We start from the raw sequence: 26,879 nt of genomic DNA on the forward strand, positions 1-26,879 counted from the left end.
GACGAAACCCAAGTGGCCACAGGCACGTTTGTGCGAAGGTTACGGCCAAGCCCTATAAAATGTGTCTATTCTGGTTCTTAAGAGAATGCACATAAAAATGCAGCTGTGTCCCAGACGTCCCTGGGCCACTTCGAGTAACCCGAGCCCTGCGGAAATCTCCCACATGAGGCCGATTCTTTCTGAAGATGGAAAAGCAGAGGCAAAATAAGAATTCTGATTTTTTTCTTTTTTTTTTTTAATATTTTTTCTTTATTTGACAGGGAGAGAGAGCACAAGCAGGGGGAGCAGCAGAGGGAGAAGCCGGCTCCCCACTGAGCAGGGAGCCTGATGCGGGGCTCGATCCCAGGACCCCGGAATCACGACCTGGGCCAGTCATGGAGCCCCACATGGCAGCAGCCTCCACAGCCAAGGCAGTCGTGGCTGGCCCGGCACCAGCCTCCGAGCCCCGGCGAGACAAGGCAGGCCTGCGCTGACCGGCCCGGCTCGTCTCACTTACACTTGAGGACGTTCTCCCTCTGGAACTCGAATTCTGTCCCCGAGCAGCGTGAGCAGTGCAACTCTGGGCGGCGACGGGCTTCCTCTCCTGTGCTCAGATCTCGTCTCTGGTCGGTTGTTGGTGACTTCTCCAGCGACCCACGTCACGGACTGTTGATTTTTACCGTTCTCAGTGAAGCAGCTCTGTCTCAACAAAGCCCACAGACCACGAAAGCCAGAGCGATGACTTCACTCCAGCGTCCAAGAGGCTACCACACGTATAAACACAGAACTCTCCCCACTCAGAGGGCTGTTTGCCTTCTGCGCTGAGAAAACCCAGAACTTGTCTGTCTGCACTCCCTGCGCCCACGAGCTGGCATCCCCGACCGGGGAGCTGCAGGGGGGGAGCTGCAAGGGGGGAGCTGCTGCACCTTGCGGGGGAGGGGGTATTGGCATGCGGGTCACAGTCGCCTGCCCCTGGGCCCGCAGCAGCTGAAAGTTCAGCTCTCGGCCCGCCTTTGCTGGATGTACTTCCTCGACACTCAAAGGGAAAGGAAGTTTCCTGGGAGGGGGCACATGAAACCAAGTGGCAAACTTAGGGCCAGCTCATTGCTTCCTACACATTGAGTCTGCACCATTTACTTTTAAGAGGTAAAGAAAAAAGAGCAGGAAAAATATAACCACAAACACAAATGCCATGATGAAAGGAAACTAGAAGCTCGATAACACAGACGAGAGCAGGACTCTGATTCAAGAGGCACCCCACACTGTCTGTGTGACCTTGCACAAGTCACCTGACCTCTCTGGATCTCAAGGTCCTGACCTCAGAGCAGAGCCTGGATTGGCTAGCATCCCATAACCTCTGCTGGGTGGAACCCAAATGGGCATGAGGAAAAGTGGGTCTCCTGGTCTACAGCCCTCCAAGATCATCCTTCCAAATAAGCCAGAGCTACGGCTAGATCCCAGCTCACGCAAGGACACTTGGTGTTCCGGGTGACCTGGGAGTCCCAGGTATCTTGCTATCTCTAGCAGCAAACCCTACACAGGAGCCCCAGTGAAGCAAAGTGGGACGACTGCGGGGAAAGTTCAAATCATTTGCGTTGGTGGTGTTGATAGTGATGGTGTTGATGATGGTGTTCATGACGGTGATGGTGGGGACAGTGACAATGATGATGACGGTGATGATGATGGTGATGATGATGATGGTGATGATGATGATGATGGTGATGATGATGGTGATGGTGATGATGATGGTGGTGAAGATGGTGATGACGATGATGATGATGGTGAAGATGGTGATGATGATGATGGTGATGACGATGATGATGATGGTGAAGATGGTGATGATGATGATGGTGATGACGATGATGATGATGGTGAAGATGGTGATGATAATGATAGTGGTGACGATGATGGTGGTGACGGTGATGATGTTGGTCGTGGTAATGATGGGGGGATGATGGCAGCATATGTGTGTTCTGTGCCATGGGACATCAACTTTATTATAGTTTTATTTTGGTTCCTTTAGTAATGAACCACAGAAGGCATTCACTGCAGCCCACCTGTTCCTATGCCATACCACAGAGGATCTCGTTCTGGTAAGATTCTTGCAAATACGTGTGTGTGTGAGTGTGTGTGTGTCGCTCTGGCTGATTGCACGCGAGCGAGGCTCGGTGCTCACGGATCACCGTGCTGAGGTTCTCACTCTACAGATTCAGGTACTTAATGACACTGTGCTCATCTACAAAGCACAGACTCATGTGGCCTTTCCTCACGGGCCGTTGTGACACCTGCATGAATGAACACGTGCGCAGTGTCTGCGCCAGTGTCCTCCGAGTTCTCAGCCAACCTCCATGAGCACGAGTGCTGTTCGGCTCCCGGTGCCCTTGCTCCCCTGTCTTAGGCGCCTCTGACTCACCAGCCACAATCTTGTCAGTGATTTTTTAAATAAAAAATTAATTCTGCAAAACTCGTCTAGGATACAGTCCAAATTCCTTAATAGGACCTGATCTGAATCCTGCCAAACCTCCAGCCTGTTTCTCCTTTTAGAGTATCGCATGGTGACCTCGGTTTGCTTCTCTGGCTTCATGTATTTAAGGAATTCTACAGGAATGCCCCAGTTGGAAGGGCCAGCAGATCATGAAAGGCTCATTTAATCCGTATTCATTTAGGCAAAAACTGAGCTCAGTCACTGTCCAGATGCACACGCTGTGAAAATGAAAACCTTGCCTCTAGAGAAGGGCTTCCAGAAAGATGGCTCTTCCCAGGGTTTACTAAGGCTGGCTGCCAGCACGGTCCTTCTTGCACAGAACCCGAGCGCTTCCTGCTTTCCGGACTTGTCCTGTGCTCGGAGGGGAGGGACATGCTCTCATGAGCCCTGGAATAACGGCCTTCCACACCCGACTTCCCTCTTTATGGACCACATGTCCCAGGGACGAGAGCATTCGCGTCCCCCGTCAGGCGTTTCGTGTGTCAGCTGCTCCTCCAGAAGGAGACCGTGCAGAGGTGTTGACGTCAGAAACACGACCATAAAGCGGAAGGGACTTGGAGTTAATGGTGGGAACACAAGGACTGCGGTCACAGCCCTACTCCGGCTCAGCTCCCTGTGACAGCGTAACCAGCTCCCTTCTACCGAGTGGAGGTAAAGTGGTCAGAAGCCAGGCAGGAGTCGACTCTGGGCCTGGTGCATTCTGGGAAAATGGCATGTGCCAGGAGAGTTGGTTCACTTCACAATAAAGAGTGATGTCCACAAATGACTAGGAAAAGCGGGGAGGGTCCCAGGGAACGGGGATATGCACCGGTATCTATTTGTCCGACACCTATTTTATTCTTCCCTTTGCCTCAAAAATAACTTCTCCATTACAGAAATTACAAAGATGCTTATTCCCTTGCATTTGAATAAACAAATTTATCCCATGTAAGTAACAAGGGGTTATTACAAATATCGACTTCAACAGGACTTCTAAGTACCCATCAAAAGATGCTGCCAAGTGGTATTTTATAGCAGAAGATGCATGTTTTTCTGGAGATTAAAAAAAATCAGAAATCTAGGACTTCCTGAATTTAAGGAATCTCTGGCGACAACACCATTCTGTGTCCGATTCTGAGGTGTCCGGCTCTGAGCAGAGAGAGCTGCCTCAGTTTCCCTGCTGGAAACAGGGCACTACACACTCCAAAGATGTTCCTTAACTTAATAAGCAAAAGTGCAGAGAAAAGACAGGGGTGAGAAGCCAAAGTTTTAAAACTGGTCTGCTGGGAATCACTCTCAAAAAGTGCATCTCAGGCATTTCTAGATGTTACCTAACAGCCAAGGGACAGTCCTTGACCCTTTCCTGCCAGAGGGAGAAGCCATTGACCTTGCTGAAAAGTTGTTCTTGATGTGACAAGTCAGGAGAAAGCTAAGAGTAAAATTAAATCATCGTGTCAGGGACAACATTCTAGACGTTTCCAGGGCCTGCTGTTATTCATTACAAAGGAGGTTTTGAAAGTTTCCTGCCTCGCTGGTCATCGGGGAGCGTCCAAGCAGCCTGACACAGGGCTTACGTATCTGAGCACTGTGGTCTCGGTCTGTCCACTGGAATTCTTAAAGAATTAAGTTATCAGGAAGAATGTAGCTTCATTTCTACCATCAGCCCTGCCATTTTCGTTAGTTGGGCCTGAATTCTAGAAGTAATCACCCTGTGTTCTGGCCAGTCTCCAGCTTTGACTGGATTCTGCCTGTGCCCATTCCCTTCGTGATGGCTCAGAGAGAAGTGATTTTTCACTCTGACCCCCAGCCCTGCTCCGGGTCAGCGCGATGACGCTCCCCAGAGGGTCCTGACTCCACCTGGGCGAAGTGTTCCGGAACTTGGCCCAGAACCTGGAACAGAGCTTTTAAGGAGGATTCCATGACATTTTCAGGCATTAAGGGGAAATTTTATCATGCACCAATCTATCTCCTTACTTTTCCTAATTGTGTATAATGTTGCTGTCTTGTTTAAGAGCATCGGTCGGGGAGCCATAAAACTGCGATCTTGGCTCCCAGAGCTTAGAGACTTTGGCATAAGTGTGTCTGTGTCCCCAGCCTCCGGCCCGGGGCCATCTGCACAGCAGGATTACCACCCACAAACATGTGCTCACAAAGCTAGCAAAGAAAGGAATTCTCAGTTATAACAACAACATAAAACAGAGGGCCCAGCACCGTTTTGGGGCTCTGACTGTTCCGGGCTTAAAAACAGGAGAACCAGGAGGATACGGAGAAGAGCATGGATGATGTGGCGAAGGGCCGGGTGGAAGACAGCTGAGTCGATGGGCCCACACGGCTTCCCTGGTGAAGAGAGACGGACGGGAGCCCACGGCAGCCCCTTTATTCCAGGCCTGCGTGCCTGGCGCCCCTGAACCCGGCCTCGCCGAGCTCACAGCCCATCTAGGAAGTGAGACCCATGGGAAGAATGATCAGGACGCACTCAGGAAGGGGGTGTGGGGACCAGCCCCAGCGGCCGGCCGTTCCCACAACGGGGCTAAAGACGCAGACCACGGAAGAACCCGGCTGCTGGTGTGGTACCAGGGATTCTCCAGCTGTGGCCGATGCCGGGTCCTACCGCGGACGGGTCACGGGGACAGCCTGGCGGCAGACACGGGCACTGAGACCCCCCTTTGGGCCCGCATCATGTCCCATAGCAGATTACTGAAGGAGCGCGTCAGAGCAGCTCTGTGACCGGGTCCTGGCAGAGGCCAGATAAATCCAGAAGAGCTACGCGGGACGCCAACATTAATAAAAGTGAGTCGTGAGCCAGTTAAAACGAATTTGCTTTTTCCAGGGTACCCTACCCTTGAAAGGGTTTTAAAGTGTTTGTTTGGGACAAAGCTGCTTATCATCGGACAGCAGTTGAATTTAAACTACTTAATGGTGTTTGAGAACAGAGTGTCCTCCCCACTCACTCCAAGTGTCTCTGAAACAAAGCTCACGCTGTGAGTCAATCTGCCAGACGCTGTCCCCTGACGAACGCGCGTCTAACCCTGCTTCCTCTCCCTTCTGCAGAATCATGGCTTTCAACGGAGCAGAGGCCAAACCGACCAGGGGTGTGTGTCTTAGTGTCATCGATGGGACTCCCCACCGTTTTAAAGAACTTGTTTAACCTGGGTTAAAGCTCAGACTCCTTCAGGAAGGAGCGTGGGAGCGTGGAGCCATGCGCGGGCGTCTGCGTGAGCAGGTGCACCCTGAGCGTCCCCACGGCGGCAGGGACAGGTCTGCCCGCTCTCGGGGCTCGGCTGCGGCGGCGAACACCTAAATGTTCTGAAACGAAGGCATTTACTGTGCGGTCATGCTGGGGAGCGAGAAGTCAGCTCGGACACTGAGCTTCAGAAATGTAAAACTGAAGAAAAAAAAAAAGCGACCCCATCTTTCTAACCACGCGTCTGGTGGACAACCCTGAACTGTGTCCGCGTCTTCTCTCTCCCTCAGTGTGGTCTCCCGGACCTACTCCCACTCCCGCTCCTGACTCCGGCTCCTCGGGCCCGACGCGGGATAAGGCATGTCCACACGGGTCACACCCAGCGCCCTGGCAGGGCCCGGCGCAAACCTGAGAACGTGGGGCCTCGTCTTCGACGCCCACACTGGAGCGTGAGTTGGCGGCAGTGAGTGCTTAAACCAAGGCAGACGGGGACGGCGGCCGGGCTGCTCCCAGGAGGCCGGACTTGCTGCTCACGAAACTCCCCACACATACGCACGTCCCGACCAGGGTGGCTGGGAAACTGTCCCTCTTCTCAGACGGGAGAGACAGATGTCAGATAACCTGGTCCCTGAGGGACCACCTTCTCGTGACGGCCACGGTGTGGACACCAGGTGACGGCCAGCCCGTGACACAGCGGAGGGTAATCCGTGGAAGTCATGCATCGGCTTCGGGACACACGGGCCTCCCTTTCTGGAGCAGAGGCTTCGGGAGGATGGAGACACGGGGCTCTTGGTGGAGAGCAGAGGGAAGGTGTGCGGTCGGCCGCCATGGGCCTCGCCTCTGGGACGTGCGTGCGTCTTCGACTTCTTTAGGCAGCAAGGGGCCCCGTCCCCAGCAGCGGTGCAGGGCAGGTCCATGTCCTCCTTGCCCCCACAGCAGCTGGGTGACCCAGGGACAGGAGCCCCACAGGAGGCCACTCAGAGGCCTGACCAGGGAAGGAGGCCAAGGGCCGTGCAGGAGGCGAGGGGACACACTACGGAAAACAAGGGGACACACCCAGGCAGCGGCGAGGCTCGCGACAGGAGCAGTCGTGGCTTCTAACCCATGAGTCCTACATGTCCACCTGGAGGGATGGGAAGGACACGGCCTCCTCAGCCTCCTGCATGCCGTGACTCCACGTTTGGGCACACGTCTGCACGGGCTAGACCTTTCCAGGTGCTGCGGGTGCAGCCGGGCACCCAGGAAGCCCCTTTCCACACTCTGTGCCTCAGCTGAGGAGGGACCTTAACGCTCACATCTTCTCACTCAGCGGAGGACGTGCCCAGCACCTCTTCGCAAGTAACTTCGAATTTCCAGCTGACCTTTGTGAGTCTTTCCTCTGCGTGTTAAGACTGAAAAAAAAAAGCCTTTGCTTCCTTAACGTGTCTTTATCTGTTCTTATTTTACTGCGAATGAGTAATTCCCACAATTTTCCACCAAGCCTCCTCCAGTTTCTCCTTGTCCTCTTAAAAATGGAGAAAAAATGTCAAATGAACTAAATAAATGTTCTAATAAAATCTCAGTAAGAGTTCTGCCAAGGGCGGCGCAATGAGGACCAGTGAGGCTTTGCCTCGCACATGCCTCCCGCCACGCCCCGCCTGCCACCTGCTTTCCTACGGAACAGCCCAAGCAGCCACGTCACACACGCCTGCGAGGCTTCGTGGAAGTGTCGCTCTCAGGAAACACCGGCCTGTGGAGCCGGCATCCCTAACCGGAGGCGATCTGCCGACGGCGAGGTGAGAAGGAGACACGTGTCTCTGCTGCCCGCATTGGTGGGCGGCGGGCTCGCCAGCCGACACGGAGGCCACACAGGCCACGCAGGCCACGCTTGCCGAGCAGGAGCTCCTAAGACTAGTGAGTTTTGCTCTGGGAACGCTCAAAAGTGCTTCCGCACAGATTAACAGTAATGGATTCTTTAGACCATGGAGACGCACAGACTATCTCGCCGGGACGTCCTGCTTTCAGGGAATAGACAAAGCTGAACTAAGTAAAGGTCTCACTGAGGACACGTCCCCATGTCCTCCGGGACCTTGTGGGTAACTCCCTGAACACATCTGTGAGCTGTACGCAGCGTCTTCCAGGCCCTTCTCCCCGACCCCCGACCCTTGTCCCGGGATCCCCACCTCACCGAGCCTTTAGGACAGAAAATACCCGTGTGATTTTCAGTGAGTTCTCACTCAGGGCACCCTCTCCTAAACTGCATTTAACGCCCATTTCTTCATCCTACATCCTACAAAATGCAATTTGCTTTTAAAGATTTAATAACCCTATTTGCGTACAAGTTTCATTTCACGTTTAACCCTCAAGCTCGCTGGTCAGAAGCCAAATACGCAGCTATAGTCTCTCCCCGTGTTGGGACTCCGTCCCCGGCACAGCCAGACATGCAAACCCATGCTTTGCTCGGAGGTGACAAGCACGGATGGCTTGCCGTGAGGCCACCAGACAGCTCTCTACAGAACGACCAAGTCCTGTCTCCCACACAGCGCCCCGCTCTGTCCCGACCCGGGATCTCGGCAGCCGGGTTGCAGGAAACCCCCCGAGCGGCGACTGAGTGTGCACAGCGCTGGGCAGACGAGCGCCACAGACACGGGACCCCAAGCTGGCCGCGCATGCACGGGTGGAGGGCCGCCGTCCAAAATCAGACTCTGTTTCAGCTGAAACTGGGGAGATGCAGGTCTCTGAATTCAGTATTTGATCCGACAAAATAATCGTAGAATTTGATGTTTTTAATGGGTGAACAGTTGACGTCTCCTATTATCTTCGAAAGAGCCTTGAAGGCTGTGGGGCCCCCGTGGGAGAGAAGCGGACCCGGGGGTTTCCTGGGTCCTGCAGCCCCTGCGCCGGTGTGAGGCTCGGGGTCCGGCTGCCGCCCCGCTCGTGGAGTAGGGCCGCCGCAGCCCTGTGCTCGCCCCGCGATGCCACGGGTCCGCACGCCTCCCCGCTCGCACGTCAGAGTCACCGTCTTTGGCAAACACTAGCCCAGAACTGCCGACGACACTCTCTGCGGGGCTTTTCACCCCATGACTGACTGACTTTGTCCTGGAATTCTGTGCCTCTCACCCCTTTATCCTCCTCCCCGCCCCCACTCACCCCTGCTCTGCGGACCAGGTCGCTCTCTGCTGCCAAGTCTGTTTCTTTCTTGGTCTCTTCTTTGGTCTGTTTCTTAAATCACACGTGGGGGGAATCTCACCGTATCCGCCGTTCCCCGTCTGACTTGTTTCACTTACCGCCGTAAAGACAGAAAGAACTTCTACAAGTCAACAGCAGAAGAACAAACGCTGTGATTGAAAATGGGCAAAGACCTGAACGGACGCCTTTCCGGGAAGACCTACAGACGGCCAGACACAGGGAAGGACGCTCCAGCGCCGGCGAGGACGCGAAGGGGAGGCTCGTGCCCTGCCGGTGGGAGTGCGAGCTGGGGCGGCCGCTCTGGGGAACAGCACGGAGGCTCCTCAGAAAGTCGAAACCAGAGCTGCCCTAGGACCCAGAATCGCACTACTGGGTATTTACCAAACACAATGAAAACACTAAAGCCTTAATTCCAAGAGATGCAGGCCCCCCGGTGTTTACAGCAGCATTTCTGTACGAGCCGAGACATGGGTGCCGCCCGAGGGTCCGTCCACAGCCGAATGGACGAGGGGCAGGTGCACGCCCGCGGGCAAACACACGCACACACACAGACGGCAGTGTGACGCAGAAAGGATGCAAAAGGCCACAGAAAGGATGATCTCTTGCCATTTGCTGCCCGGACCGGCCCGGAGAGAGTCACCACCTTTAGAAAAGTAGCTGCAGCCGTGCTCAGGGCGAGGCCAGGGTCAGTCTATGCTTCCTCAGAAAATCACAGCTCACTTCGAAAAACATCAGAATAGAGCAAAAGTATTACTTAAAAAAATGCAAGGATGCTTTAGGGTTTCTAACTGAAGCCAAGCTTCCGTTTTGCCCGCAATCACGGGAGGGACCTCAAGAGGGATTCCCGTGTCTGCAGACTGGAAGCGGGGCTGCGGCGTGGGCAGGAGCCGCCCCTCGGTTGGCTTCTGCCTCCCGTGCATCCCGTGCCTGCAGTCCGTGTGTGTGCGACCTCTGGGGCCGGAGGGGCCCCAGGGCGGGTCTGTTGGTCTCGTCCACAGGCTGCAGGTGCTGCCCAGAACAGAGAAGGACACATGCCCTTCCTCTTTCTCCTGGCGGTACGCAGAGGCCCAGCAGGAATGACGGGCTCTTAGCCATCAGGCCATGCTCCGGCCACGGGAGATCCCCCAGGTGTCAGGGACTCACACCGTCCCCCTTCCAATCAGCAAAGCCACCCACAGATGCTAAGGCCACAGTATCACTCGGTGCAGAACAGCCCAGGGCTTTGAGCAGGAAAGCATCGCGGCCGAGTGTCCGTCAGGGACACACTCTTTCCGGCGAGCTCCCAGCTGCACCAGCCGGCCAGGCTCCGAAGGCTCCGGAGGCTCCGCCCCACCTCTCGGGGGCCACGAAGCTGTGTGACACCTGATCACCGCCTGAGGACCCTGGACGCCTCCGGGACGCGTACGGAGGGCCACGCCCGGTGGACAAGAGCCCGGGAGAGCCTCCCTAGAAAGCTACACCCTGGCGGCCACATGGGGACAGTGGGCCTTTGAAGGACCAGTCCCGGGGGAAGGGGCCCCAGCAGGCCCGGGCACAGAGAGCCACATCTGTCTCCCATGCCCCCACAGAGTGAGGGCCCTCGGGAGACCGGGGGAGGGCGCGGGCAGCTGGAGCACGTGGGCCGGGTGTAGGGAGAGACGTGAGGGAAACACGCCAGGACAGATTTGTCGACAGGAAAGGCGTTCCCTGATGCCCTTGTCGGGGCGCCTGGGGGCTCAGTCATTGGGCGTCTACCTTCGGCTCAGGTCACGATCTCTGGGTCCTGGGATCGAGTCCCGCATCGGGCTCTCTGCTCAGCGGGGAGCCTGCTTCCCCCTCTGCCCCTCCCCCTGCTCATGCTCTGTCTCTCCAATAAATAAAAATAAAACCTTTAAAATGTCTACTACACCAGGTTTTTCTGTCAGGACACAATGACAGGCCCTGTAAGGAAACGTATGGAATCAAAGCGCCCAAATAATGACCCAGTTCTCAACAGGGGCCCATGAGGCCGGATGTCCACCTCCCTCCATAGTGAGAGGCCGCGCGTCCCTGGGTGAGCCGGGGAAGGTCCTAACTACCCCAGAGACGGCGGCAGTAAGCGTCCGGCTGTCCACAAAGGCTCGGAACACGTGGGCCGCGTGGGAGAGAGTTACCAGCTCGGCTGCGAGGATGAAGGACCCTCGCCGGCGGGGACGTAGGCCTGAAACGAACCCCGCACCTTTTAAGAAGAAACCGCGTCCGCCGAAATGTGGCTCCCGTGCTGGCAACAGCTTCCTCCTCCCCCAAGAGCAGCCTTAGCCTGGGGTCATTCCAAGACCCACGTGTTTCTTCCCTAATAAGGATAATTATCTCCAAAAAATCAAAATGATGAAGGAGTCATGAGCGGTGCGGAGCTGACCGTGACACGGTTTGTGTGAAGAGCGGCTTGTGTGCCTGGAGGCTCTGGGTTTCACTTAAGGTGTGGGCGAGGGGGGCCGTGTCTGCCCGGACGGCCCAACGTTCCCGCCCGTCTGGGCCGAGGGGGCCGGCGTCCCAGCCCCGGGGAAGCGTCCTCAGCGCCAGCTCGCGACTCCGCTGGCCACACTCTGACCGCGGACCAGCCGACGAGACGGCCCCTGCGCTCCTCAGCGGGACGAGCAGCTGCTCCCACGGTCCAAGCGATCACTCCCGTCTTTAAATCAAGGGCCCGTCTGGTATTTAATGGGCTCGAACCACCGTGAAAAGAACTTCTAGCAAGCCCGCCCCGGCGAGGAGGACGCGGAGAACCGTCTCTGGTCACGGCGTCTTTTACTAACGCACGACGCTAGACTGGACGCGCGGAGACGGACGGGCTCCGCAGTGAGTCTGCGAACCACACACTGCCCGAGCCAAGTGGGGCGTCCGTCCTATCGTCCGTCCTCCCAAAAGGAAATCCGCGCAGTCGTGGACCCCGGAGCCAAAGGCGGACTGACGTTCGCGCGACAGGACCAAGACCGGCTCCAAACAGCAGGCGCCCACTGAGGGCTCTCGGTGCGCCGAGCCCCTACCAGCGCCGTCATTTCCTGAGGCGAGAGATCACACCGGGCGGTGGAGGGAGGGACCTCCCGAGCGCGTCCGGGAGCAGTTCAGCAGTCCGCCGAGTCCTTCCGAGGGTTACACGCCATGAATACAAAACGTGCTTAACTGGGAATCTGCACGGGGGCCTGCGGGTGCTCCTTGGCATTCTCTCTCCTCTCTCCCCGTCCCGGGATGCAGGAAGGAGCCGGACCCGTGAGACGCAGAGCGCACGGACCACACAGAGGGAAACACGGTGTGAAAAACCACAAAAATCAAAAATCACAGGCTCCTTGAGCCTGCGTCAAAGGGAAGTCGCTGGGGAGACCCGCGCTGGAGAAGGCCCCGTACATGCAGGTCGCAGCAGCCGCAAAGGGCGACGGGTAGAGTCATCCTCAGGGAGGAAAGCGCCCCCCCCCCCCCGCTCCTCTTAGCTACTCACATTCCCCCCGTTGCGGAACAGATCAAGGCCTGCCTGGGTGCTATTCTAGTTGTTTCCATCCTCGTTCACACACAGGAAAACACCTTTACTCAGAATTTAAAACCCTCTTTACCGACACAAGCAAATACAGCAAGAACCGCCCTGCTGTAAGCGGAGTTTATCCGGACTTGCTGTCAGACGGGGATCAAACATGTGCTTGGAGCTAAGACATTAGAGAACGGTTTGCGTGGTCTCTAAGGCCTTGGTTAAACGCACCCAATCGGGAGATACTTAAAAGAAAAAAGAGAACCAAAAGGACATAAATAGTGAGTAGCTTTGAAGCATCTGACACGCGCCATCAAATTCACACCACGAGGTCAGAGCTGTGTCTGTAAACTCTTGATCTCACGCGACGAGCCAAACGGAGGGGCCCTCGCCTGCCAGGCCGCCGTGTCCACCTGCCTCTCTGAACCCCGCGTACGTTCCCGGAGGGACGCGGGTCCGCCAAAGGCTTTAGGTTTAACTACTAAAGTCGTCGTTTCTGGTGCATCATAAACACTTACGTGCTTTTTGATGGACGACAGCACCCATAAGCATCGTCTGTGAACATATTTTTAATAATTACAAGATGAAACTCGCTGCCTCTGTTTAATTTGAAATAGTTCTTCGTAATTAAATTCACTGGATGCAAAGACTGAGCTCATGTTTTATTCAAACCTAAACTTCAGCTTCTTGAATGGTTGATTCAATTCAAAAGAAATGCCCAAAAATGGCATTTGAGTTACTGCTTTCTTGTAGGGAAAAGAACTAAAGGATCCCTTTGGTTCAGAAGTTCTGATTTCAGGGGACAGTGTTTGCTTCTCTGGAAGGCCGGCTCTGGGACTGGCCCTTGGGCGTCACCGGCTGCAGGAGAAGCAAACGCACACGTGCCCTAGGCGTGCTCCCTGGGACCCCGCACGTCTGCCGACCGCAGGCCCCTGGGGAGGAGGGTCCCTGGCCAACTGCTCTGAGGCCCCCACGCGTGCCCGGTGGGAACAGAGCTGCAGACATTCTTTCTCATTCCAAACCTGCCAGAAAGCTCACAGCCGGCAGACGGCCTCACTCACCTTGGAGCTGGCGGCCTTTGTACAAATCCCTCGTTCTGGCTGGGTGAGCCCGGGCCGTGTTGTCGCATTTTGGCTGTTCGTACCTGGGGAGCAGGGAGAACAGGAAAACGGCTTTGACACGAGGAAGAGGATGGCGTCTTCTGTTTCTCAGGTGCCCATGCACAGACCCCTGCTGCGGCCCACAGCACATCTGTGGCATCGACCTCTCCTGATCTATGACCGTTTATGACCTTTGTGACAATTTGCCATAATAAGCTTATTTTTCGGTCCCTATGAAGGAGCACAGGGCATAAGGCTCTGCATCTCCCTCCAGTTTCCGGAACAAAGCTTGCACGGGGGCTGCCGAATGTTACCACCTCCTCGCCACCACCTGTTCCGGATGTGACATGGTCAGAGCGGACCGGCCGGGGGGAGAGGAGGCCGCGGGTGTGGCCCGGGAAAGAAGGAAACGTCACAGAAAGAACCACAGATGTTTACATTTATGTATGACTGAAAGACAAGCTACATCTTAATCCGATTCACGCAGCTACAAAAGGTTGTCCCTGTGTTAATGGGAAGGGAGGCGAGGGAAAGTGAGGGAAGGGGAGAAGGAGAGAGAGAGAGAGAGAGAGAGGGAACTGCGTGCACCGACAGCGAGTGAACAGAAATGCCGAGAAGTCCTGACCGGTGGGTCCTGACGTGGGAGCAGGAGCCGTGGGTGCTGCTGACCCTCCCCCCGAGAGGTGGCATCGTGGTGGCCTTAGAGCTGACGGGATGCAGGGCCCCTGTCCCTGATGGGCTTCCCATGCAGGCGCAGGGCAGCAGCTGGCCCAGGTCTCCCGGGGATGCTTGTGGGCCGCTCTTCAGGGACGCCCGTGGTCTGGGCACTGGGTACCACAGACGGGGGAGCCCGGGGTCATGGCGAGAACCCCCGGCCACTGGGGACACTGAGAGAGAACCCGCCGCCCCCTACCTCATGTAGTTAAAGGGTGGACAGTGTGAGCCCGTGGGCAGGGGCGCGGGTGGAGGCTCTGGATTGAAGGTCACCGACTTGCAGGAAGTAGACTCCCTGGCTTCTCGCCGTCCATTCCGCCCCGTCTTCCTCTCTCACTCCCCAAGACAGGGACAGGAGCTCACATGTACTTCATAGGGGTCACTCCAGATTCTTATTTTTTCTTACTTTTTGTTCTCCCATCGGAGGAAACAAAAGACAATGAAATGTCTCCCCGAGGGACACATGTTAAGTGTCGCTCCCTTGGTGACCGGTCCTGCAGGGCCGACCGGGTGTGGCTGAAACCACGGCACCCCTCCGGCCCCCCCTCCCCCCGGGTGGCCTCTTTGATGCTAGAGACTGTGACACCCACTCCCGCAAGCGCAACAGGCCTTACCGAGACGTGGTTTTTGAAATGCAAGAGTCCCTGACACAGGCGGCAAGCAGCTGAGCCGTCACATGTCGCGCTCTAACCGAAGCCGCCAACTCGCGCTCTAACCGAAGCCACCAACTCACGTGAGTTCTTGTGCAGCGCAGTGGGGCTCCTTGCAGACGGCAGAGGGGCCACAGTCGGGAAAATGCGAGCAAGGGGAGGGGGACCCCGTCTCAGCCAGGGGGACTCCTCTCCCTCTCGGCACCAGAGCAGGGACATGAGAGCCGAGCATTTGCCAAGAGGAAATGAGCAGAAGCGGCCGGCCCATGGGGAGGTTGCCCCTGTCTTCACAGACACGTGCTAAATTCCCAATTCCAGGTTCTGGGTCAGGTCTGGGGGGTTGGAATAGGTTGGAATTGACACCCATGTTAGAAGCGACGTCTTCACAGCTGATGGCCCATCCAAGCTGAGCCGTGAAAAGACGAGCAGGTGTCCCAGCTCCTGCTGGATGACCTGGAAACTCAGCCCGGCCGTTCCTGGGGACATCTTGCTCTTAGAAATATCCGAGTGTGCCCCGGGAACGCTCACGGGCTGCTCTGTTGGGTCAGGAGCTGAACGAGTGACAGAAACTCTGTGCAGAGCCTCCGGAGCGCCAGAAGTCAGTGCCGGCGTCCTTCACGCAGGCGGCAAGAGACCACATCGTGCCCAAACCCCCGTTCTGATTTCTAACTCCGCAACGACCCAAAAGCTAGCCACACTGGTCATGCTGGTTTTGTTCCAAATTTGACCTGGACGTGTCTTAAGGATCCTAGCATTTCACTGATATAAAAAATTGTATATGTAAATGACAGTATTCTGCCTCTTTTAAAGAATACTGGGAAATGTCTTGACCTGCAGAACTGGCAATCTCCAGAAATAGAATTAATGCTTTGAAGTCCCGAAAAAAATTCAAATTCAGGGTTGACATCCATCACATTCTTTTCAATAGTGTTGAACTTATTCGTATGAAAAATAAATAAATGAACACCTCTTCCTTCACCCTCTGCTTGCCCACCAGAGAGCAGGCTTTCTGCCAGGGAGAAACGCGATTTCACGCTCACGCGGCCACGTGCACTCGGCCACTGAGAGACGGTCCCTGAAGTCAGGGGACGGGGGCGACGTAAGAAGGGCTCGGAGCGGGTGGCAGATGGGTGAACCCGTCATCAGCTGTGACGATGGTGAAAGGGGAGCCTGTCTGCTCTGAGAGCCAATGCGCTCGCTGGCAGGCAGCCCGCCACGCTCCCTCCAACAGCCCGTGCCACGTCTCCCCACCACGCAGTGGTGGCCAGGTTGGAACCTGCCCCTCTCCTCCCAGATCCTATCCTGCCACACATGGTGTGGGCTCAGGCAGCTGCCTGGGCTCCAGCCTACAGGCAACCTGTACACTGTAGCCCAAGCGTAAGCTCTGACATCGAAAAGCAGGAGGACCGGGAAGTGCTTCTGCACCTGGACCAGCTCGGGCTTCCACCCAGATGACCGTCCCTGGGTGACCAGATTAGAAACTGTTAGGAGCAGGCAGCCGTCTGCCCTGGGAGGGCTTGTCATCCTCCGCACAGCCACAGCACAGTCCATGGGTTTTAACGTTCCTGCTCGGTGACACAAGGAAAAGGAAGCTGGCTTACGACGTTGCTCCTTATGTCTATGGCTTCTTTCTGTCCTGGATTTCTAAATTATTCTTCTCTGTCAGCCAATGCAAATGGAAAGGATAACTGAGGGAGAAAACCTGAATCGTCTGCCTGGATGTTAAGACAAATCCATGAAGCATCTCCCTGGAAAGGATTATTTCAGAAAATCATAAGAAGGGAGCCCGAACACGACTGGGCATTTACACAGGAACATGGAGGACTTCCCCGATGGTGCTGGTCAGTCACAGAGGAACCGCGGTGCTGGCTGGGCTGCTGACGCTGGCCAGCAGCTTACCAGATGTCCCTCAATGTTGGTAATTTTGATGATTTCCCAACATCCACGTCCCCCTAGAGATCAATTTAAACTAATTTTTCCTGCTAGTGACGGGCTTAGCCATGGTCGCTTGATCTAATTCTGGCCAACGATCCGTGCACTAAATTCGCTAGGGGACTTGGAGAGAGGGTAGGTTGGCTTCCTAAGAAAGACAGGGACGGGCGGTGTATCTCCTGAATGCTGTGGTGTCTGGATGAGATGCTCGGATCCTGGCAGCCCCCTGGCACCATGAGAAGAGTCCAAGGGCAAAGACAACTCTATCCTCACTGACATCATCAAATCACAGCGTCAACCGAAATGGAGCTTTCTCCACCTCTGTAATGCTTACCTGAGGTGAAGTAGCCCCTTGTTTATGCCTACTTGAAAGAGTTACCATGTTAGGCAAGAAAAATGTCCTAACTGATACACCTTGGCTTTGGGCCCAAACAACTGGGCTCTGGCTCCGGGACCTCCACTGTGCAGGGCAGCGCTCACTCCGTCCAGTCCATCTGGACTGCGCCCCCGCATACATCCGTCAGATCAACCCCCAGCGTCTTCAGGACTTGACTCCAACACCCGCTTTCCAGGGCGTGTCCCCCGCCATTCAGGTCACGTTGAAGCCCCGCCCCCCACGCCCTCTCCTCTTCCTGGTTCGTTCTCCTCCAGAGCATGGACACCCGCCAGCACATTTCCTGACAGTCGGCGTAACTACTTCTCCGCTTTGCCTAAAGTCCGTCTCCTTCCATTGGAACAGAAGCCCTGTGGAAGCATGAGTTTTGTGCATTTTGTTTCTGGTACATTCCTCACCCCTAGAACAGCATGCACGACAGTGAGGGCACTGGGGCGGTGGCCGGTCCCAGGTCTGGTGCCAAATGATGGGAACCTTCCTCCGTGAACAGTAGGCCTGGTCTGGGGCTGAGCATTCCATGAGGGGAGACCCCCAGAAAGCCCATGGGGAAGGCTTTCCCTGCTGTCAGAAGGAAGCCCCAACTGTGTTGGATGATGCTTCTAGAAACTCCGTCAGGGATAAGTCGCAAAGCGATCCCGTAAGTGACGATGCCAGAGCAGAGAGAACAGCAACAGCAACAACAAATGCTGATTAAAGCCCTTGAACTGCTGAGAGAGTCCGAACTTCCCTTCACCTTTGAGGGGTGTGAGCTCCTAAGATTCGATGCTGTTGGGACGGGACGTCCCCCTGGTGCTACAGCAGGAAGTGCTGCCACTTCGTTCTTCCCGGACACTCCGCAAGCAGGAGAGAGTCCCTGAGAGAGGAGACCTGCTCCGAGGGTCAGCGCTCTCTCCCAGCCCGTGGGATGGTGACGGGCTAGCGCGGACCACCAGCATTTGAGATGGATGGAAGGAAGGAAGGGAGGAAGGGTTGGCGGATGGGTGGATGGATGGGAGGATAGATGGACAGACAGACAGACAGATGGGTAAAAGGATGGATGGGAGGATGAACAGATGGAGGGTTTCCTCCCTGAAATAACTCATCGTCATACTTGAAAAATTGGGGGAAATAATTTAGGAAGTGTCAAAATGCCTGTGTCTAGGTCCTAGAAAAGAAACCAGTGGCTAAATTTGATAACTTCTGAGAAGAATATTTTTGTACATTTATAAATTGTTTTTATATAAACCTGTGGACATTTAAGATCACTTCATGTAACAAAGAATGGCAAACACATCTTCACTCATGTTTTTACAAATTCCGTGAGCAGTTTGTGTGATTCGGGGGTGGTCATGCAACCGTTTCCCCAAGCTCACGGGACAGGAGTGAGCACAGTTTCTGTATCTCAGACCCCGGCACAGCGATAGTTGCTCTGGTCTTTAGCGGACTTTGTTTTTATGCTATAGAAAGCCCTTTTGGGAGATCAGTTCTTTCAGCCTGGGAAACGCTTGGCTCCCTTTGCCAAGACCAGAAGGCCACGGAAGCTTCCGGTGCTACTGAGTGCCCACCACACCAGATCCCAGAGCCGGTTGCCACAGTCCCAGCCTGCGTCCGTATCGACAGAAGCAAACATTGCATGAAGAGCTCAGCCTCCGTAGCCACCTGCTGTCATTCACACCGGCAGCTCCTGGCGGCCGTCCCGGAGGTGGTTTCCTCCGGCTTCTGATGGCCAGAGTCGCCAGTTTCTGCAGGCGGCCCAGGCAGGGAAGCGCGCATGGCGGGAACAGACGGGCAACCAAGCGAGGTCTGGCCGCCAGGCGTCCACGTTGGAGGCACCCATGGGGGCTTGTCCCCCCCGGTCTCCTCCCTCCCTTGGCCCATGGGCGCAGCTTTACCTGGTGGACGTCCCGGGGATGGGGCGTCCGGTGTCCACCAGGACACACCAGCAGTAGCCAGTTGAGGGGTGGCACTGTACCGGCTTGTAGAGGCCGCCGTGGGCGCACTCGGGGATCACCACGTTGTCGCTCTCGGGCCGCCTGGCCTCCTCCAGGGCCGACTGCTGCTCCTGGTCACACGAGGCCACTGGGGAGGAAAGACAGGGTGTGAGCGTACAGCACGTAGGCAGCCCCGCGCGGAGTCCCTGAGGTACGGCCGGAGAGCTGCAGGGGACGGGGCAGGAAGGAGCTGGGGCTGGCCGGCCGGAGGGGCAGACAGGTCGGCAGAGAGCTGGGCGCGGCGGGCGCACGTGCCCCGGGACCCCTCCTGTTAGAGGCGGGCGGCTCTGGACGCACGACAGGACGACGGGAAAAGCTGGGCACCAGCCTGCACCGGTTTCAGTCTGGGGTGTAAGCACCAAGGCCGCTTGGAAGTTTTTCCAACATTTTTACAATCTGTGCGGACGCAGAATCACGTTCCCCTCCTTCCCATGCTGTCACCACTTTATTTGCGGAAGCAAAGGGAGTGAAGGTCTGTGTGCCCGGCTTATTTGCGAGCAGAGTGGAACCCGTCTCAGCCCACCGTGAGCCCAGGGCCGCTCGGCAGAATGCGTGTGCGCAGAGCGACGCGTCCTAGAAATACAGCGGAGACACAGCTGTTAGCGAAGAGAGACACGCTGCACCAGTAACAGTCACACCGCGCGACAGCGCAACACTAACTCTCGTGTAACCGAACAGCTGCGGTCTAGAGTTCTCCTCTGCTTGAACTGCCCTCGGTCATTTCATGGGTTTTCATGTAGCCACTGGGTAGAGGAGGAAACAGAGGAACACACAAGTCACACAGGGAATGCCACGCAGCTGGAAAGGGGCCGCCCCAGAGCGCGGATCCAGACCATCAGACTCAGAAGCCCATGTCTGATCGCGCAGCCAGCCTGCGCCCCACGGCCTCCGGGCAGATGGGACTCTCAGGCCATCTGTGTCACACTGATTTAAAGAAGCCAACCGCAAAAGTCTGTGGGTTCCTCAGAAGTCAAATACAGAACTACCCAGCCCAGCAACTGCCCTTCTCGGTGTTTACCCAAAGAATATGAAAACACTAATTCAAGGACACCTGCCCCCGATGTTTATAGCAGTGTTATTGACAATAGCCGAACTATGGAGAGACCCCAATGTCCATCGACTGATGAATGGATAAAGAAGGCATGGTGTCTACACAACGGAATATTATTCGGCCATAAAGAAGAATGGAATCCTTTCGCTGTATTTGCGACAATGCGGATGGACCTAGAAAGTATGATGTTAAATGAAAGAAGTCAGTCAGAGAAAGAGAAACACCATATGAGCTCACTCACATGTGGAATTTAAGAAACAAAACAAATGAATGTAGTGGACAGAGAGAGAGAGAGAAACTAAGACGCCGACTCGTAACCCCAGAGAGCACAGTGATGGTCCCAGCGAGGAGGGGGCAGGGGATGGAGGAAACAGGTGACGGGGATGAAGGAAGGCCCTTGTGATGAGCACCGGTGATGGACAGAAGTGCTGGTCCCTGTACGGTACCCCTGAGTCTAATATTACACTGTACACTAGTTAACTGGAATTTAAATTAAAATTTGGAGGAAAAAAAGAAAGCTCTAAAAGTCAGCCCATCTCTTGGTGTATCTGCACTCCAGTATCCCAACAAAGTGAGTCCTCTCCACTCAGTAGTCCTCAGATGGTAATGAATTTGAGTCAAATAAAGTAAAACATGGAGAATAACTTTATCCTTCATTATCAAGTCACACGTGGTTTAAAATATAATTTAGAAATACTCAGCATGTTTCAAATATTCCTCTTCTGGATCCTTCCAGCCTAAATACAGGACAGTAAAAACGAACACTGGCAAATTAAATCCACTTTCTCACACATTTTAAAGAAAATATGGGCACGTGTTTGAGATTCGTCTGTGGAATGGGCTTCTCTTGGTGCGGCCTCTGGATCCTGAGCAGGAAGAAGGTGGAACAAACATCCGGCCCCACGACCACGCGTCCTGGGGGCTTGAGGTCAAGGCTAACCACGAGCCGCCGTGTCTCGGAGGCGGGACAGGTGGGGCCTCCCAGCCGCAGAGACCTGAGCCCCGAGTTCCCGGTCAAGCGCGCAGCCAAGGGCAGGGCAGCCTCCACCCGGGGGGCCCACACACCCAGAAGCACACCCGCCCTCACAAGAAGGTGCTGTGGCGTCTAGAAAGGACATTCTTCTGCTTTCAGGTTTCTCCTTGCAAAGGGAAATAAAATAAAATAATGCACTGAGCGAATATATTTTGATTCTGCTTCTGAAGTGTCTGCTGTGAACGATGCCTGGTCCCCTTAGGAGCCACTTAGCCACCATTCTGTGACTGTAGCTGTGACTTAGACAGCCGGAGCCCACCGGGACGCTGAGAAAGAGCGTGCTCCCACGCGGCGGCTGAGAGGCGGAGACGCCGCACGGCTGTGGGGGACGGGCCCCTGCCGCGGGCCCAGCACACGGGCGGGAGTCACGTGCGGAGCGTCTCTACGGACCATGTTTCAGAAGACTTAGCTATGATCGCCACTCCTCCCCCAGGGCCAGGAGAGCGCCTGGCATGTATCAGGCCCTCGGGAGATCTCTTTTTAGATAATGAACCATGGTTATGACGATAACAGCTGGAAAATGACTTGGATTTTAGCCTCTCTGGCACCTGCATGTACCATACGACGATAATCATACACGGAATTTTGTGATTCGTCCTTACTGACATTCCCAAATGCTGTTACATTTTTTGAACCATACGCATTTCCGTATATGTACCAGAAAAACCGAGAAGAGTTGCCTCTCAGATCCTTCTCCGTGCTCCTGCCCAAAACCTATTCCCGCAGCCCCCTAGACTGAACACCACCTCCCGAAACCACAGAGGAGCCAGACTGAAGCGTGACTAATCACTGTATCGGTCCAGAGCCACGTTTTGTACGATAATCACGGAACCCACGAATCGCTCAAATGTCACAGCAGGTGCCAAAATCATGTTCATGGATAAGAGAGAGAAGGAAGAAATCGGCCCTCGGGTTCATAGAGCGGCTCGTGCTCCTAGCGACAGGCGCTCTGGTCGCCGTGCAGAGAGCCTGGTATGGAGACCCGTCCCAGCCGCCGGGCTCAGGGCTGGTTCCTCAACAGCCGGTGTGCCCCGAGGCCAGCTCGCGGGGTCCTGCGCTGGGCCCCGCCGTGCCCGCTGGGGTGCTGTCTGCTTGGCACATGAACATTGATGAGGCTGGTCTATGCTCTCAGGCCGTGTGGACCACGGACCCATTCTGGGCCCCCGAGGCGTCACTGTCTAAGCAGCCCTCCACTCCATGGGGCCTCCAAGTATTTCCAGTAAATTCCCTGTAGCCTTAGTTACCCAGAATCAGATTTTTTTGTCTGTAAGTTAAGAACTTAAACAACGAAGTTCTGATCCTTGAACAGTCTGACCTCAGATTGGCATTTGGTCCTGATTTCTGAAGTAAAGTAATGATCAGTGCGTCTGACCCCTGGGTGAAGACCCACTCTGCGTCAGGCACCGTGCCAGAGCCCACGCGGGCCACTTCTAGGTACACAAGAATATTCGTGGCCACCCCGTGTCGGACACCACCACCACCAGATTCTTTCAAAATTTCCATTTGTTCCTTTAGAGTTCTGTCCTACTCTGTCCTACTCTAGATTTTGCTCATCAAACACACGGATACAGAAATAAAATCCAGCATGCATTTCATGGTCATCGTAAAGCCGCTTTCACTCCAAGCTGGAAATTGTCAAGAAGAAAGCGACAGTGATTTGATTTCTTACTGTGTTGCCCAGGACATCCCCAGAGATCACGGGAAGTCACCAAGGAAAACAGAGTTGAGTCGCATCTCAGCGGCAACTAGGTGTTCCTTTCCAGAAACCCACAGTGCAGTTAGCCCAAGATAGATGGACTTTCTTCCGGGGGAGAATTTTCTAGCACACCCACCCCCCCACCCCCCGGAAAACACACCGCTCACTGTAGCAAACCCCTGGATCCCTTTTGGAAATTTTATTAGTGAACAGAATTTATGGTGTGGTTCTCTGGGCACCAAATACTTTTCAGGCTCCATCCAAGGACACATTGAATCTATAGGAATGGTTCTGGGAAATTCCTGAAATGTCCCTTTTGAGTATTTCATTTAATATTTACAGATTCATTATAAGCAAAATAAGATTGATTAAGTCAACAATCTCTTATAATTTGCCAAAAACGTAAAATACAGAAGATATTAGAGGAGAGTCAGAAGAGATTCTGTGCTGGTTCATAAACATCTTGGTTGGTTAGAAACACAAGCAATTTTATTTGGTAAATCTGGTTCCACATGGGGAATTCAAGCTTAGGGAATGCAGTTATGTTTCCTGTCCGTGAGGGCATCGCAGGGGAAGATCTCCTTTAGACCAACTCCTGACGGCCTCTGGGAACAGGGGCTCAACAGAAGCATGATTTCTGCATCGGAAAGTCCCCCCCCCACCAAGACGGCTCCAGCACCGGGGCACCTGAGCACACGTTCCACAGCAGCTCATGCTAGGGACACAAGAAGGCAGCACAATCGCCCCTTTTTCCATGAGGGACATCAAGCACTTACAAATGGAGGTCAATGGGGAGCAAAGCGACATAAGTCATATTTCATCACAATCCTGGAAGCTTTCGATCACAGAGACACCCCGGAGCATGGCTTCGAAAACGGCCCAAAGAGACAGGTCTTGAGGAAGGGCCAGAAACATGTCGATAAGTCCCCACAAAGCATTAGAAAAAGACACGGGGAAGAAGAACGTTTTCTGGAGAGAACAAAACCGTCAGGAGGGAAACAAGGAGGCTCAGAAGGAGAGACCGGCCCCAGGAATACGGTGACCAGGTGAACACCCTAAAACCCAGCAGGGGAGAGCCAATGTCTGCCGCCGGCTGGACCCATCAGGTTACAGAGGCCACCAAAGCCGGGGCTTAGATCAATGATAATACTGGAAGTTAGATTGACTCCATTCCAAATAATGGCCATCAATGGAGAAAAATAAGGTTTGGGATGCTGGAAAATAATTCAGCAAGAAAATAAAATAATGCACACAAAATTCAAAGTATAATATCTAGTTTGATATATTAGACACAAATATTTCCATTTGCTTTCCTATCCAGCAGGGCTTTACTGCTCTAATTTCTCTTACACTAAATGTTAAGGAGTTCATGTATGAAGGAAGAGAGATTAAAAAAGGAAAAAGATGAACAGAATTATGATGTGAGTTCATAGAAAGGGCCAAGGAAGGTACGATGAGACGGAAGTCACTGCATTTGTCTGAGAGAAGCTGCCCAAAGAGAGACCCCATTTGAGAACGATGCCACGGGAAAGAGAAAAGTTGGGATGTTATTTAGAACTGATGATGTGGTCAAAGGGATATTTTTCTAATTAAAGAGGTGGGGAAAAGAGCGTTTTGGATAAAAAAGGTACCTGCTCTTGCAGAATTGGAAAGTGAGTAGAAGCCTTCAGTACAGATGTGGGGGGGTGGGGACAGGACAGGATTGGGGTGCTGAGCCTGTGTGGGGTCATCAGGGAAAAGGTCAGGTTCTGGAGTCGGAATCAGGCTCCCAGCTTTTCTGGGTCCCTCAATCTCTCATCTGACCAACTTCAGCAGGAACCGAATCCCATGTCCTCCTTGAGCCCATCCTGCCGGTCTCCCAGGATGACGTGGCCAAGTGCAGTGGAACGCACAAAGTGATAGGTTCTGTATGAACTTAAAGTGTTACTAATCCTCCACGAGGCACAGAGATGCAAAGATAGTGAAGAACGACTCGGAGCCGGGAGGAAAATTTAGATGCATTCAGTACCATGGGGGTTTCGATTTAAATCACATATTCAAGCACCAGAATGGGGAAATCCTCGATTTTTCTGTAACTGGTGGACCCACCAACGTCCATATTCACATCACATTACCCTACCAATGACCTGGCCACCAAGTAATGACTGACGTATAAATACACCTCAAGTTATCGATGGGGGCTGGAGCAGCCAGTGGTGTTTCTGCTACGCGCTCTGCACCGGCCGTGTCGGGCGGCAGAGACCCGTCCTCAGCTCTCCGTGTCGCAGGCACAATCCATCGGGCCGCCAGATCCCGGCATCGTCCACCGAAGGGCAGCTTCCCATCCAGCTCACCAGATCCGCTCTCACCCAGGCCGCTGGCTTCCACAGTCCAGACGGCTCTACTCTACCATGGCCTCACCAGCTGCCCTGCTGGTCCCAGAGCTCCTGGGGAGACGCGCTAACTCTTCCCATAACTGCGGTGATCGCCCTGAACTTCTTGCCTGGCCCACTCCACTCACTCTTGCCGACGTCTGAGGAGCTGAGCTCTCTCCGGCTCGGAGAGCCTGCCCATGTGTGTGGCCCAGACACGGGACCTCCCGGGCCACACACGCCACTCTGAGCAGACTCCCGAAAAGTCGTTAGCACTCTGGGGACAGTTTGACTCAATAGTTTTCCATTAAAACATTAAACTAGAAACAGGGGCACAATCCCAATTTGTTTCTATAAATTTTAATTTCTGCAATCATACAACAACTCTGTATTTTTAGAAAACTTCCTCTGTAAATTCATTTGGATTAAAAAAATAGTTAATTTTAAAAAATTATTTTATTTCCCAAACTAGCAATAGATTTTGGTGACTCAAAATGTGTCTGACAGCGCGTTCAAATAATCTGACAACCAAGGCAAAGCAGATTATGACAAACAGCTGCAGGACATTTATGAACTTAAAGGGAGAAAAAAGCCACTTAATGATGATCTCATTAACCGGATGCCACTTGATTTTAGGATGATGATGCCCAAAGCACATTTAAGGAAATCACATCCATTCTAAAAAGAGAGAGAGAGAGAGAGAGAGAGGCCGTCGGGTCGGCTACATTTCCAGAATGTGCACGTGAGTCCTCCCGGCTGCCGCACACCCTAAGGGTTTCACATCAATATTTACTCTTCCACTGTTCACTACTCAACAGGCACAGAATCCCAAAAACCTCCTTAAAAGACTGAAATACTTAAAACTGTGTTTTTACCCGTCCTCATGTCCACCACCGTCAACACAGAACCCTGACAGCGGCTCATCGCAAGGTTCCGGTTCCATCTTCTTGACTCTGTTTTTCCCTTGTTCCGCTCTTAGTGGTCTGCACACCTCACTGGCACCTCCGGTCCCAAATCACCCACAATGAGGTTGCTATTGTTTGTGGCGCTGGGGAGAGCGCTGCCCAGCTGCTGGCTGGTTGGGGGGGGGGGGGTACTGTTGTTTTCTATAAGGGACCCTGTGTCCCTTTACCCATACAATAATCTGCTCTTGGAACATTCTGTGTTCTAAGACATAAAGAATTCCATAAAATTGTTACTTAACAGCACCAATACCCTTAGAGTTTCTCAGAAACTATTTGCAGATATTACCCTGATAGTCCTCACTCGTTGTATTTACATCAACTCATATCTAACTTTTACTGACAGAGTCTATGTTCCATTTACTCCCATCTAATTTATTTCTATAAATGAAGAAGCAACTCAGCAAATTTAACATTCAAAGTCAGCATTTTTACTTAAATCTCTAGTAATCGTTCCAAAAATATGGCAAGCTACAAGACCTGAAATGAAGAAGATTAAACAAGATAAAGAGAAACACGGAGTCTGATCCAGCCTATGGCTTTAGGGAAGCTGTATACATTACAGGAGTCATTTGCCAGATGGTGTCATAGCAGGTAACTCCTCATGAGATGGTCAGAGGGATAATGGGATAATACATGAGTACATTTAGAATGAAGGATAAGATGTCACGTGAAACTGAAGGGACTATTTAAAATACTAGAAATAATACTCAGTAACTCTTTCAGATACTTTAATAACATTATGCCTTACAT

At 53.8% G+C, this 26,879-nt stretch overlaps 1 protein-coding gene across 2 annotated transcripts in view; it reads right to left on the bottom strand.

The window, feature by feature from the left end:
• SMOC2 (SPARC related modular calcium binding 2) overlaps positions 1–26,879 on the bottom strand; it is a 137,204-nt gene that overhangs the window by 20,999 nt on the left and 89,326 nt on the right. For both annotated transcript variants that reach the window (XM_046005615.1, XM_046005616.1), the window contains exons 8-9: positions 18,935–19,121; positions 13,335–13,417 (exon numbers count right to left, since the gene is read on the bottom strand). In XM_046005615.1, the coding sequence (XP_045861571.1) occupies positions 13,335–13,417; positions 18,935–19,121 (270 nt within the window). The remainder of the gene's footprint in view (positions 1–13,334; positions 13,418–18,934; positions 19,122–26,879) is intronic.

This window comes from Meles meles, chromosome 5 (genome assembly GCF_922984935.1).
Source record: "Meles meles chromosome 5, mMelMel3.1 paternal haplotype, whole genome shotgun sequence".
NCBI lineage: Eukaryota > Metazoa > Chordata > Mammalia > Carnivora > Mustelidae > Meles > Meles meles.